The sequence below is a fragment of the Dictyostelium purpureum genome, assembly GCF_000190715.1.
Source record: "Dictyostelium purpureum unplaced genomic scaffold DICPUscaffold_64, whole genome shotgun sequence".
Lineage (NCBI taxonomy): Eukaryota > Evosea > Eumycetozoa > Dictyosteliales > Dictyosteliaceae > Dictyostelium > Dictyostelium purpureum.
Window position 1 is genome coordinate 89,975 of NW_003519401.1, and position 13,392 is coordinate 103,366.

At 24.8% G+C, this 13,392-nt stretch overlaps 8 protein-coding genes across 8 annotated transcripts; 3 read left to right on the forward strand and 5 right to left on the reverse strand.

The window, feature by feature from the left end:
* Window positions 1-59: 59 nt before the first annotated feature.
* Window positions 60-1,859, reverse strand: DICPUDRAFT_77127 (uncharacterized protein; the record flags this gene model as incomplete). The annotated part of the gene is made up of 1 exon (XM_003286189.1): window positions 60-1,859. The coding sequence occupies one exon, from the start codon at window positions 1,857-1,859 to the stop codon at window positions 60-62; it is 1,800 nt and encodes a 599-aa protein (XP_003286237.1).
* Window positions 1,860-2,243: 384 nt separating this feature from the next.
* On the reverse strand, window positions 2,244-4,112 carry DICPUDRAFT_150192 (uncharacterized protein; the record flags this gene model as incomplete). The annotated part of the gene is made up of 1 exon (XM_003286190.1): window positions 2,244-4,112. One exon carries the CDS (start codon window positions 4,110-4,112, stop codon window positions 2,244-2,246), a length of 1,869 nt encoding a protein of 622 aa, XP_003286238.1.
* Window positions 4,113-4,708: 596 nt separating this feature from the next.
* Window positions 4,709-5,011, forward strand: DICPUDRAFT_77129 (uncharacterized protein; the record flags this gene model as incomplete). The annotated part of the gene is made up of 1 exon (XM_003286166.1): window positions 4,709-5,011. One exon carries the CDS (start codon window positions 4,709-4,711, stop codon window positions 5,009-5,011), a length of 303 nt encoding a protein of 100 aa, XP_003286214.1.
* A 633-nt stretch (window positions 5,012-5,644) lies between these two features.
* On the reverse strand, window positions 5,645-7,192 carry DICPUDRAFT_77130 (uncharacterized protein; the record flags this gene model as incomplete). The annotated part of the gene is made up of 1 exon (XM_003286191.1): window positions 5,645-7,192. The coding sequence occupies one exon, from the start codon at window positions 7,190-7,192 to the stop codon at window positions 5,645-5,647; it is 1,548 nt and encodes a 515-aa protein (XP_003286239.1).
* A 578-nt stretch (window positions 7,193-7,770) lies between these two features.
* DICPUDRAFT_150195 (uncharacterized protein) lies at window positions 7,771-8,719 on the reverse strand (the record flags this gene model as incomplete). Its single annotated transcript, XM_003286192.1, has 2 exons — window positions 7,771-8,196; window positions 8,351-8,719. The coding sequence occupies 2 exons, from the start codon at window positions 8,717-8,719 to the stop codon at window positions 7,771-7,773; spliced, it is 795 nt and encodes a 264-aa protein (XP_003286240.1).
* A 1,039-nt stretch (window positions 8,720-9,758) lies between these two features.
* DICPUDRAFT_30555 (uncharacterized protein) lies at window positions 9,759-11,266 on the forward strand (the record flags this gene model as incomplete). The annotated part of the gene is made up of 3 exons (XM_003286167.1): window positions 9,759-10,779; window positions 10,853-10,937; window positions 11,005-11,266. 3 exons carry the CDS (start codon window positions 9,759-9,761, stop codon window positions 11,264-11,266), a joined length of 1,368 nt encoding a protein of 455 aa, XP_003286215.1.
* A 515-nt stretch (window positions 11,267-11,781) lies between these two features.
* Window positions 11,782-12,463, forward strand: DICPUDRAFT_77133 (uncharacterized protein; the record flags this gene model as incomplete). The annotated part of the gene is made up of 2 exons (XM_003286168.1): window positions 11,782-11,818; window positions 11,886-12,463. 2 exons carry the CDS (start codon window positions 11,782-11,784, stop codon window positions 12,461-12,463), a joined length of 615 nt encoding a protein of 204 aa, XP_003286216.1.
* Window positions 12,464-12,779: 316 nt separating this feature from the next.
* Window positions 12,780-13,182, reverse strand: DICPUDRAFT_91674 (ribosomal protein L22; the record flags this gene model as incomplete). The annotated part of the gene is made up of 1 exon (XM_003286193.1): window positions 12,780-13,182. A coding segment is annotated over one exon (354 nt), but the record flags the coding sequence as incomplete, so codon positions are not given.
* Window positions 13,183-13,392: the final 210 nt, after the last annotated feature.

Below are 13,392 nucleotides of genomic sequence, written 5' to 3' on the forward strand. Positions count from 1 at the left end.
GTAATATTTTTTTTTTGGGAGGTTTGGTTTTATGTGGGTTTTTTTATATGTGTTTTTATTTAATGGATTAAAGATTCTCTTTCATAGTGATGGCCATGATCATAGTGATGCTGATTATGTGATAGTTTTTTTCTAATTACAAAAACTATGGTTACAAAAAATACCAATCCTAAAACTGAACCTATTACAGAGCAATATATTATTATTGTTTTTTTATCTATTTCATCAAAAAATACTAAATTAACATTGCCTTTATTATCTTGATCAATTTTGTATTTGATATATGAAATGGTATCTGTTGAGGCAAATGTTAATAGTTGTATACTACTAATGTCGATGGTACTGTTTTTATTAGAAAATAAAAGAATTTTTTCTTCGGAGGTAACTTTAACATTATTAGCCAATACAATCGACAAAATAATTGAGTTTAAATTAACCGAACCATTAACTTGAATAAGTGGCAATTTGTTATTTAATGTGGCATTTAAGATTTGTAATGTAGAGTTTGGTTCGAGTGTTAGGTTATTCTGAACATATAATCCAGATGGATATAAAGTTAATAAACCAAAATCTTGAATTTCTATACTGCTATTTGAAAACAATAAACAGTTTGAATTGATATATATAGTTTTTGCAGAAAAACCTTGTTCGAGTGTGGTATTGCCTGTTACATTTAAATTTAGGGTGGTAGATGGGTTTTTAACAATCAGGGTTGCATCGTTTAATATATTGGTTTCACCAAAGTTGTTAATACTCGATACGACCGAGCTTTCTTCAACAGTTAACGATGTTTGATAGTTTGTAATATTCACTGTATTTAGAGTTGATGATAACAAAGTTATATTGCTCTTAGAGGAAATACTTAGATATGGTTGCTGAACAGATGATATTGTTGTGGTGCTTAAAGATTGGTCAATAAATATAGTACCATACATTGGGGAACCCATGTCGGAGATGTAAAAGCCAAGTTCTAAAAATAAAGAGCTATTATCCAATAATAAAATTTGATTTGAATAATTATTGTTCTTGTTTATTGTACCCAAAAGAGAAACACTTGATTTATTTGATACCACTATAATAGAGGACGAGTTCATTTGAATATAATCTACCATTAAAAAAATTAAACTACTATCTATATCAAGTCTCCCAACTAATATTGTTGTATTGAGTATTGCTTGAGATGAAATATTTGTTTGTGTACCAAATTGAACACTGCCACTAGAATAAAAAGATTTTTGAATGGTGGAAATACCATTAAAATTTAAAAAGCCACTACTAAGATGGGTAATGGGTGCCTTGATGGTTGCGGTACTATTCACGGTAAATGTTGAATCATCCCTTAAAAAAACATACTCGGTGCCAATTAAAGTGGTTGTATTACATACAAAGTTTGTGTAGCCATTGAAAGTTAGGTTGTTTTGGTTTGAAACAAAGTTATTTATTGATATTGTGCAGGAATTTTCAGTCTCTGCAAATGTGATATTTGAATATTGCGCATTGAAGTCGCCTGCAATTGTCAAATTAGAGTTTTGAATATTTAGGTTAATTTGAAAATTTTCGGTTTGTTGTGGGCCATTTAATTGAAATGAATTTAATTGAATATTTAGGTTATTTACAAGTAAATAAACATCGGATGTTTGAGATACTACAGTTGAAAAATCAATGATCACATCGTCTCCATCGCTCGGAGCAATGTTATCATTCCATACCGACTTTGAAGATAAATCACACGGCACTTCATTTGTGCAGTTTGATATTATTACTGTATTATTAAAAGTGGCTGTGGAACAAGTAATATATTTTATATTTAAAATTATCAAAATAATTATTAAAATATAGTGATTGGAAAATATAAACATTTTTTTTATTTATTTTTATTATTAGGTTTTAAAAATTAATTTTGAAAAAAAAAAGATGAAAAAAAATAGGGAAAAATTATAGGGAAAAAAAATAGAGAAAAAAATAATAAAATTAATAAAAATAATTAAAATTTTAAGAGTGATGTGGATGTTTAAAATGGATAAATATCAAAAAAAAAAATTAAAAAAATTAAAAAAAAAATACTTTTGTCATCATAATTTTTGAAATCTATAAAGATTTTTTTTTTAAAACATTCGCGAAAAAATAAAAAAAGATATTTTTTTATCAATCTATTTTAATTCAAAAAATACAAAAGTTCTATTGTTTTTTAAATTTTTTATTTTTATTTTTTATTTTATATTTTTATTTAATATTTTTTTTTTTTAACGAATTAAGGGTTTTTGTTCGTGATGGTGATGGTGATGAGGGTTCTTCTTTCTTTTATAGCAACAAACTACGATTATTACGATTAATACTACACCAGCAACTGAGCCAGCTACAGCACCAGCAATCAAACCGGGTGAGGGAAAGTTTTTATTTTTAAATTCCAATTTATAAATACCTGTTGAATCTCTTTGGAGTAAAGGATTAAGATTTACTAAAGAACCACTGCTGGTTAAAACTGATATGACATTAGGGGCAATACTAACTGTATTGTTATAAACACCATTGGCAACAAATAATAAAATGCTATCACTTTGTTTTACTGTGGCTTGAGTCTGATTAAGTTGAATGGTTAAGCGGGATGGGTTAACATTTAAGTTTCCTTCGAGATTGATGAGTGCTGTGACATCATTTAAATTTACATTTTTGATATTTAAAGTTGAAAATGGACCCATATTTAAATTGCCCTCAATCTGTAATGAGGGATAATCTATAACTAATGAACCAGAGTCTTGAATATTAATTGATTTGGCATTAGAATACATAGATTTGAAAAGAACTTGACCTGAAGAATAAATATCAGAATTCAAACTGCCATAGTTAGCTAGGGCTCCAGCATATGCTACATTAATTTGTTGAGCGTTTAAGATACCAAAAACAGCAAGGAGACCTGTTTTTGAAATGTTAATTGTTCTTGCAATTGATTGTTTATATAGAGAAAGAGTATTTGAAACATAGACATCCCCATTACCAAGGAGTGAATAAATTCCTGAACTGGTTACAACATTAACAAGAGTATTAGATTCACAGAAAACCATATTTACTAATGTTCCCAATAATGTAATATTACCACTTGTTGAAATATTTAATAATGGTTGTTCGACTTCATAAAATATAGTTTCATTATTATTATCTTGAATGTTGATGGTTCCATTCATTTCAGATGTGGAATTTAAGAACGTAAAACCCGATGGGACAAATAAGGAGCTACTATCTTCTAAAATTACTTGATAACTTACACGTGGAATATGAGAGCTATCAATTGTGCTTTTAATTATAAGGCTTGAAGATTGGGTAACAAAAATTTGTGATAATTCATTTAATGTGATATATTCATTTATCATTACATTATTACCATCAACAATAACTAGTCTACCAGAGAGGAAGGCTGTATCAATTTCGGTTTGTGATGAAATGGTTGTTGTATATGGGCCAAAACTAACAGTGCCAATAGAGTTAAATATATCTGAGATAGTAGTCGGACCTGAAAGTGATAATAAACCGGTACTTCTATGATTGATTTGTGTGTCAATAGTTGCTGTGCCATTTACATTAAATGATGATTGACCGAGTATATTAAACTGTTGAACACCATAAAGATTAGTGGAATTACATTTGACACTTGAATAGCCATCCATAGTAAAGCTGGTTATGTTTGAAACGAAATTACCAATATTTATAATATTGTTATCTGAAGTTTCGTTAAAAGCTACATTTGAGTTTTGTATAGTAAAATCGTTTATAATTGTGAAGTTTGAATTTTGAATGGTTAAACTTGTATAAAAGATTGTTTTAAGATTGTTTGTATTGGTAATTTGACCCTTCAAAGTGAAAGAGTTTAATTGAATATGGAAATTTTCACCAAATAAATAAATATTTTGATTTGATTCGTTTGAAAAATCAATGACTACATCGTCACCATTGTGTGGAGCTTGATTATTTTCCCAAATATTATTTGAAGATAAATCGCATGGAGTATCACTTGTGCATTCTGATATAATATTATTATTAAATGTTATAATAGAACTATTAATATTATTTATATTTAAAATAATTAAAAAAATAGTAAATAAATAAAAATAATTCATTTTTGTATTAATTATTTGTTTAGTTTAAAAAAAAAAAAAAAAAAAAAAAAATTTTTAAATTTATATTTTTATAAAACCTATATTTTTGGGAACCGGAAAATGGCACGGAAAAAAAAACAAAAAAATATTAAATTTTTCAGAGTTTAAAAAAAAAAAATTATCTCAAAAAAATAAATAAAAAAATTTCGGGAGGTTTGTACATGGACAATTTGAGCTAAGATTTTCTTCATTGTTTCAGGATTTTCTGAGCGTTGTTACAAATTTTTTTTTAATATAAATTAGTTATTAATTTTAATTGCCAACTTATTACAGTGCCCGAGGAAAATATGTAGACCCCCTGATATTTTTATATATGTGTTATAAATTGATTAGTTTGGATAGTTTTTTTTAATAAATATTGACACAGCCTAAAAATAATAAATAATGGTAATAAAAAAAAGTGTGGGAAATGTGGGTAAAAAAAAAAAAATTAAAAATATAAATTTAAATTTTTATCTCTTTTTTTTAATTTTTGAAATGTTTTAATTTTTTTTATATCATTTTAGATTTTTTCAAACTGAAAATAGTGCAAAAATAATTCCTAGAAAATAAACAAAATGAGGTTAAGTGATGAACTTCAATACTCAATATTATCATACAAAAACAGAGACCATTACTCAAATAGTAAAATTGCAAAAAAATTAGGTGTCCACAAAACAAAAGTGGCAAAAACAATTCAAAGATATGAACAAACAGGTTCAATCAATGACCATCAACGTTCTGGAAGTAAAAAAAAGATTCTTGAAAGAGATGAAGGTCTAATATGTTTCAAATTTTTAAATGGTGAGCTGAAGAATGAAATTAGCAGTGGTTTGGTATTATTCAACAACTGGCCACACCAGATCAGACTGGTTAGTTAAAAACGTATCGCATAGGAATAACAATGTTTGTATAATCGAGGTTTCATGAATTTCTTTTTATAAAGTTAAAAGAAGAAAAATATATAGTTTTGGATTTGACGTAAATACTGGAATGTGGACCATCGGGAAAATCATATGTTTATGGATGAAATAAGGTTTCAATAATTTGATAAATACCATTATATAAGATCTTGGGTCTATGACTCTTATGTTTTACTAGATTCAAATACTTAAATAAGTGTTAGAAAAGGTGGAGATTATGTAATGTTTTGGGGATAATTTTCTATAATGTTCCTAGAAATTAAGATCATCTTTCAGAGGGTTTTAAATGAATCTATATAAAATGAAGTTAATTTATTAGCCTTACATTATATTTAAATATTATAATCTAAATATCTTTTTTCAATATATAAATTTAAAATCGGGGGGGTCTACATATTTTCCTCGGGCACTTTAACAAACCAATTTTTATCTTATCACAGAATTTTATATTTACACTCAAAAAAAATTAGCATTTTGAAGTAGTTATAAAATTTAATATTAAAAAATTTTTTTTTTATAAAAAGATTAACAAAGATTTAATAATTAAAGTTGAGTGTTTATTTAAATATCAATTTAAATAAAAAAATTTATTTAACCAAGTAATGGTCTTTTTTCACCTCTTCTTTTATTTCTAACCATAACACCAATAACTGTTAATAATAAAATAGCACCAACAACTGTTCCAATTGAAACACCAATAGCAACGTTTCTTTTTTCATTTGATTCTTTTTTATCGTTACCATTATTATTACCATCGTTACTATCATTATTGTTATTGTTATTACTGCTATTATTATTGTTGTTATTATTATTGTTATTACTACTATTATTTCCTCCATTAGTACCACTATTATTAAATACTAAATAAACATTACCATTATCATATTCAACTTTATAAGTTAAACCATTGGTATTTGCTTGGGTATAAAATTTAATACTATTAACTTTTACAACAGCATCAGGTACTGATGGAGCTGAAACCAAAAGGATACGGTCACCATCGGAGGGTAAGATATTTGAATCGGATAATTGAATAACCACATCAATTGAATCAAGCAACAAGGTACCTTTAACTTGAATATAAGACTGAGTGTTATCTAAACTGCAACTGAAGAATTTAATTACTGAATCAGAGGAAACTTTAAAATCAGAGCTTACACTTAAAATTGAATTATAAAGAACCAAAGACCCATCTTGAATATTAATTGATTTGGCCTCAGCAGTTGGAGTATGATAAATAATGGAACCTGATAAAGAACTAAGGTCAGTATTAACATTACCATAGTTATAAATAACACCAGTGGAGCCAATGACAATTTGTTGAACATTCAAATCACCTCTAACGGTCAATGAACCACCAAGATTGATGGTAGATGCTGATGATGCTGATGAGTTTGATAACTCTAATGAACCATAGTTTGGAATATTAACTTGACCCAAGCTATTAAGTGAGCTGAAATAGGACCTTGAAAGACTGTTTAATACAATATTTGGTGAATTCATTGAAACAGAATTTAAAGTTGAACTAATAATAGTAAGATTACTATTGGATGAAACACTTAAATTTGGTTGGTTTACATCTAAAAACTTGGTATTTTGGTTTGAGACTGAATCTTCACTAATAAAGATGGTACCATCCATTGGAATAGAACTGCTGTTAAAGGATAAACCACAGGGAACATAAAGATTACTTCCATCAAAAATATAGACCACATCAGTGGTGCCAAAACTACTATCTACAGCACCTCTAATATTGAAATCTGATTGTTGGGTAAGATTAACTGTTGAAAAAGCAGTGTTAAAACTTTTTGAAACTGTAACGTTTGAATTTTGGATATTTAAACTTGTTTTGAATGATTCCTGACCGGTCAAAGCTAAAGAGTTTAATTGAATGTTTAAATTTTCAGCAATTAAATAGATATTAGCAGATGGCAAATTAATTGTTGAAAAGTCGATTACAACATCGTCACCATCGGAGGGAATTTCATTTTGTTCCCAATTCTTACTTGATGCCAAGTTGCATGGTGAGCTTTCGTCTGTACATTGCACAGATTGGCTATTAAAAGTAACCGTTTTACAATTAATAAAACCTAAGTTTAAAATTAATAAAATTAATAAAAGATTAAAAATGTTTTTCATTATGAACATTTATTTAAAACCAAATGGGTAATTTATATATAAAAAAAAAATATATAAATATAAAAATATAGGATTTTAAAAAAAAATTTTAAAAAAAATATAAAAATAAATAAAAATAATAAAAATGTAAATTTCTATTTTTTAAGGTTACCAATACCAACCTTATAAAACTATTTATTTTAATATTATTTTTTATAAAAAGAAAATTATTTGTAAAATTCAATTGTAATATCAAGATTATAATTAAAATTTTAAAAAAAAAAAAAAATTTTAATTGTTTTTTTGCGAGCTTTTTAAAATTTTGCGACCTTTGACAACTTATCTAATATGTATCTCTGCAAAAGTTACCACCATTCGTTTATTTATATTGCAACGTGTTTTTATAATAAACCTATTTAATATACCATATAAACCTATGCGGTTTGGTATTTTACCTAAATAAAAAAAAATTGAATGGATAAATCGGTTATTATTGTTATAATATTATTTTAATTCATTTTCATTGAAATTATACAATAGATATTTAAATATTTAATTTATATGGTATTAAATTGTATTATTATTATTTATTTATTTTTTTATTCAGAGACTGGAGCCTTGGCTTCACCGTCTTTTGATTCTAATTTCTTTTTGAGATCTTCTTTGGTTTTGGCTTCAAAGGCTCTAACATCGTCCATTGACATACCAAACCATTCGTCTAACCAACAGTAAACTTGTCTGTGGAATTTAGTGAAAAGATCAAATTCGATTTTCATCATAAAGTTTTCAACTCTAGTTTGAAGACCAAACCATTTGAATTCGACAGTAACTAATTTGTAACAGGTCATAATTGGCATTTCGGTGCTTTCTCTCCATTTTTCCTCTTCTAATGGACCACGGTTAGCTTTTTCTGATCTAACAAGGGTTGGATCTTCTTCTGGTTTATAATCTTTTTCAACTTTTTTAGAAATATCAATAACTGTAATTTCTCTTTTCTTTAAATCTTTTTCTGAAAGGTTGTGAATCTAAAAGTAAGAAAAAATAATAAAAAATTTTGTTAGTTTTTAAACTTATAATTGATATCAATAGTTTTCATTTGTTTTATGTCCAATCTTTATTTCTTCTGATCCAAAATTATTACTATATTATATTATTATTATTATTATTATTTAGTATTACATTTTCAGTAGCGGCATTATCTTGAGCATGACGAGATTCAATAATAAAAGTAAAATTATCACCCAAGAATGGACTTTTTAAAACGGTTTTACAGTATGGATAAGCATTCCATGCTTTTTCTTCTAATTTTAAGGCGCTTGAAGGAATGATAGCTCTAATCCAACCTGGGAGACGAGCACCAAGATGATATATTTTATGTGTATATTGACCTTCATGTTCTGGTTCTTTGTATGGTTCATTAACTAAAACTTCAACACCTTCACCATTAGAGGTTTCTTGTGAACTGGTTTTAGCAACTGAATATAATTGACCAACACGATATTCTTCGACGGTTAATGGTAAAATAACACGAAACTCTTTAATTAACATTCTGTGATATATGATATAAAGGTTCTATAATAATTTGTATTTATAATATTTTGATGAGTTGAATAATGATAGTTTCTTTTCCAAAAATATCTTATTTGTTTTATAATAATCTAAATAAACCTAAAAACAACTTTAATTAATATTTCTATTTCTTTTTGTTTAACTAAATTATTTCCTTTTTAAAAAAAACACAAAAAAACAGTGATATATATTATCTCCATTATTATTACTGTTTATTATTTTATGGATTTTATTATTTTATTTAAAAAACGACACCCAAAAAATTACAAAATAAAAAAAAAAATAAAAAAAGGAAGTAAAAAACTATTAATCTATTATAATAAATAATTTAAATAATATCTACAATTTAATTTATTTTTAGTAATATTATATTTTGTAATGTTATAATTATGTTTAAAGTTCTTAACTATAATTATTTTGAAAAAAAAATTTTAAAATTTTAAAAAAAATTAAAAAAAAAAAAAAATTGTTAAAAAATAAAAAAATTATTTAAAAAAAAAAAAAAAATTAAAGAAAAAATATAAATTAAAATATTTTTTTTTTACAGCACTTGTTAACATGATATAACTGTGGTGGCAGTAATTTTGTTGTAACGAAGCCCAAGGTTTAAAGAAACCCATCCGTTATTTTTTTTTTTTTTTTTCATTTTTTTGATTTAATTAAATATATAAATAACATTTAATAGTTTTCAAATAAAATAAAATAAATAAATAAAAACTAAATTTTCACCCATTTTATTTTAAATTTTGGTGTGGGGTTTTTTAATTTTTTAATTTTATAATTTTTTAATTTTTTTTTTTTCCATAAAAATAAATAAATATATATAAATATTTCCTCAATAGAGAACAAATAATTTTTGAAAAAGGATGGCTGTGGTAATTAAAAAAAAAAATTTTAAAAAAAAATAAAATTTTTTATTTTTTTATTTTTTTTATTTTTATTTTTTTTCAAAATATAAATTTGCAAATAAGCACCAAAGTTCTTTTTTGATATCGCCTAATATATTAATTAAAACAAAATGTATTTCCCTAAAAAGAATATATTAAAATATTCAGGAAATATTAATGTTATTAAATTTTTAAATAACATTAATATTAACTACACCAATATAAACCACAATAACAATAATAACCATAATAATAGTTATTATAATAAAAATTTATATATGACAACTATTAATAACTATAATAACTTAAATGTCAATAGAAATAAATATTTTTGTACTAAAATAAATAATAATAATAATTATAATAATGGTTTTTTTAAAAATTATAATATAAATAGTAAAAATTTAAAACTAAACGAAAGAAAGGAATTAATCGAATCATTTATTGTTGATTTAGAGGGTGGATTAATAAGAGATAAAGTATATAGGGATATCGGAATAGTGGGTAATAGTAATAAACAAGAAGTTTCAAGTGACATTCTAGAATCATTAATTAAAATCAGAGATGATTTAGAAAGATATATATTAGAAAACTCCAAGACCACAAGTACAACCAAATCCTCAGTATTAAATTCAGGTATAATAGAGTTGGACATGGTGTTAGGCGATTTAATTAAAGATAATTTAAAAAACAATGGTATACTTTATTGCAAACCATTGGACACCAATAGTATGGAGGAAAACGTTTGGAGATCAATTATAGAGAACGAAGCAGTTCATCCATATCATAATTTAAGTGACCCAACTAATGAAATTAAAAATAGAACTACTCGTAATAGAACATGCTTGGTATTGTTCCACCCAAGACTACCAAATCTACCACTCATGTCATTATATATCGCATTTACCAATGGTATACCAGACAACATTCCAGCAATCGAACTTAACGACCCAAATGCAAAAGAAAATGATATAAATAACATCGACTCGGCAATATTCTATTCAATATCCTCTCTTCATAAAGGTCTAGGTGGTGTTAATTTAGGACATATATTAATTACAAAAGCTGTAGAATACATCAAATTAAATAATCCTAAAATTTTACACTTTTGCACACTTTCACCATTACCAAGATTTAAAAAATATTTATCAAGTATGTATTAATGTATAAAATTACTGATTTAATTTTAAATTTTATAAACTAATCATTATAAATTATAATTTAGAAAATCATCAAAAAATAGTCGAAAAAATTCAAAACGAAGATTTAATTAATGATTTTAAAAATGATTTGGAATATTTGGCTTTAAAGTAGGTATTATTATTTTTATTATTAACTATATGGTTTATTAATATATTTAAATTTGATAATAAACAGCTATATTTATAAAGAAAAAAGTAAACCAAAAAGAGCATATGACCCAGTATGCAATTTCCATTTAAAAAATGGTGCCAGTATTTATAGATTAAATTGGAAAGCAGATACCTCAAAAAAAAGACTCGATGAAAGTTATGGAATAATGATTAACTACTATTACGATATTAATAATTTACAAGAGAACTCAACTCGATATACAAATGATGGCTTCATAACAACCTGCCCAATATTTAATATTCAATTTAAAAACAGTAAATTTTAAAACAGATTTATTAAAATAAAAAATGTAAAACTTTTTTTTTTTTTTTCTTTTAAATATCATTTCATTTTAATTTTTTTAACACACCAAACCATTTTTAAGAGATAATTCATATTCTATTTTTTTAATTTAAATAATACAAATTGGATATATCTTAAAAATATGAGTATAAAAAAATTTTAATTTTATTTTTAAATTTTTTTTTTATTTTATTTTTTATATAATTTTTTTTTTTAAATTATTAACAATTTTTTTTTTTTTTTAATTTTTTTTAATTTTTTCATAATAGCTTAAATTTAATAGTTTTTTTTTAAAAATAGTAATAATATTATTTGCTTGTTTGTTTTTATAATAATAACAACAAAAAGTGTTTTTTTTTTAGATTTTTAGTTTTCACCACGTAGCTTTATAAAAAAAAAATATAAAAAAAAAAAAATTAAAAAAAACACACATAGTTTTGTTAATACAAGAAAATAATAATAATAACAAATAATATTTATAATAATAATAATAATAAAATGAATTTTTTTGGTGGTAATAAAAAAAATCCTGATCGTATGTCATTTTTTTTTAATTTATAGTTACTTTAATTAATGTTTACTAATTTTTTATTTATTTACAGAGGAGTTAAAGGACAGTAAAAGAGAGTTATCTAAAGGTCAAAGAGAATTAGACAGAGAATTAAATAGACTGAAAGGTGTAGAACAGCAATATATTGGACAAATTAAACAACTTGCAAAACAGGGTAGAACAGATGATGCAAAAAGATTAGCAAATGATTTAGTTAAATTAAGACAACAAATGGAAAGATTAAGAAGCACCAAAACCACAATGTCACAAGTTTCGACTAAAACCACTACAATTAAATCAAATCAAATTATGGCAAAAGCAATGGAATCTGCTACTAAAGCAATGACTGTCGCTAATAGTCAAACTGATTTAGAAAAATTACAAAAAACAATGCAAGAATATCAAAAGCAATCCTATCGTGCTGACGTTACAGATGAAATGTTACAAGATATGTTTGAAGATGACGAAATAGATGAAGAAGCAGATGATATATTGGCCAAGGTTGTAGATGAAGTTGTACTTAATAACTACCAGAAAATGCCTTCAGTTTCAAATAAAGATGATTTGTCAACTGGCGAAGAAGTCACAGACGAAGAAATCAATAGATTATTGCAAGGCTTAAAAGGCTAAATAGATTAGTAATAATAATATATAATATCATTTAAAATTTTGATAAAAACATAATTTTAATAAAAAACTTTTTTTGTAAAATAGAACCAAAAAAAAAAAAAAAAAGAAATACTTTTATCTTTGAGATAATTACTATTATTTTTATTTTACAATGTGCATAAAAAAAAAAAAAAGAAAAGAAAATTAAAAAAAAGAAAAAGGATTATATATAATTATGATATTTATTTATGTACATATTATTTACAGTATTTCTTTTATATTTTAATAATAAAATGGGTTTTGTGTGTGTTTATGAAAAAAAAAGTTTTAGAAATTTATATTAGTTCAAAAATATAAAAGTTTTTTATATAATTTTATTGAACCATTTATTCTTGTTGTTCTGAGGTTTCTGAATCTGAGACGTTGAAGTATCTTAATTCGTAGGTGTTTTTGGTGGTGGCAACAACACGTAAGAAATCTCTAATTTGTTTGAATTTTAAGAATTTCTTGGTTAAATATTTAAGGTATCTCTTTGAGAATGGGATGGTGGTGTTGACGATGATCTTTGATTTATCACGTGAGATGACGACACTTGAACCGAGGTTGCTGAGTTTGTTGTCAACTTTGATACGATCGTGGAGGTACTTTTCGAAGGCAGCAACATCAACGATTTTACCGGCTGGGGCGGTACAATCAATGACGAATTTGTGGTTCTTCTTGACAACGGTGGCTTTTGATTTCTATAGAAAAATTATTAATAAGGTTAATATTTTTTATTTTCGGTTTTCGGTTTTTTTTTTATAAATAAAACTCAAATATCATAAATTTTATAAAAATTTTTTATAATAAATTTTCATTTAAATACAAATAATTCAATAAATTCAGAAGAAACAATTCAGATAGGGTAAAACTCATGTTTATTACTTGTTTCTTTTATAAAAAAAATTATA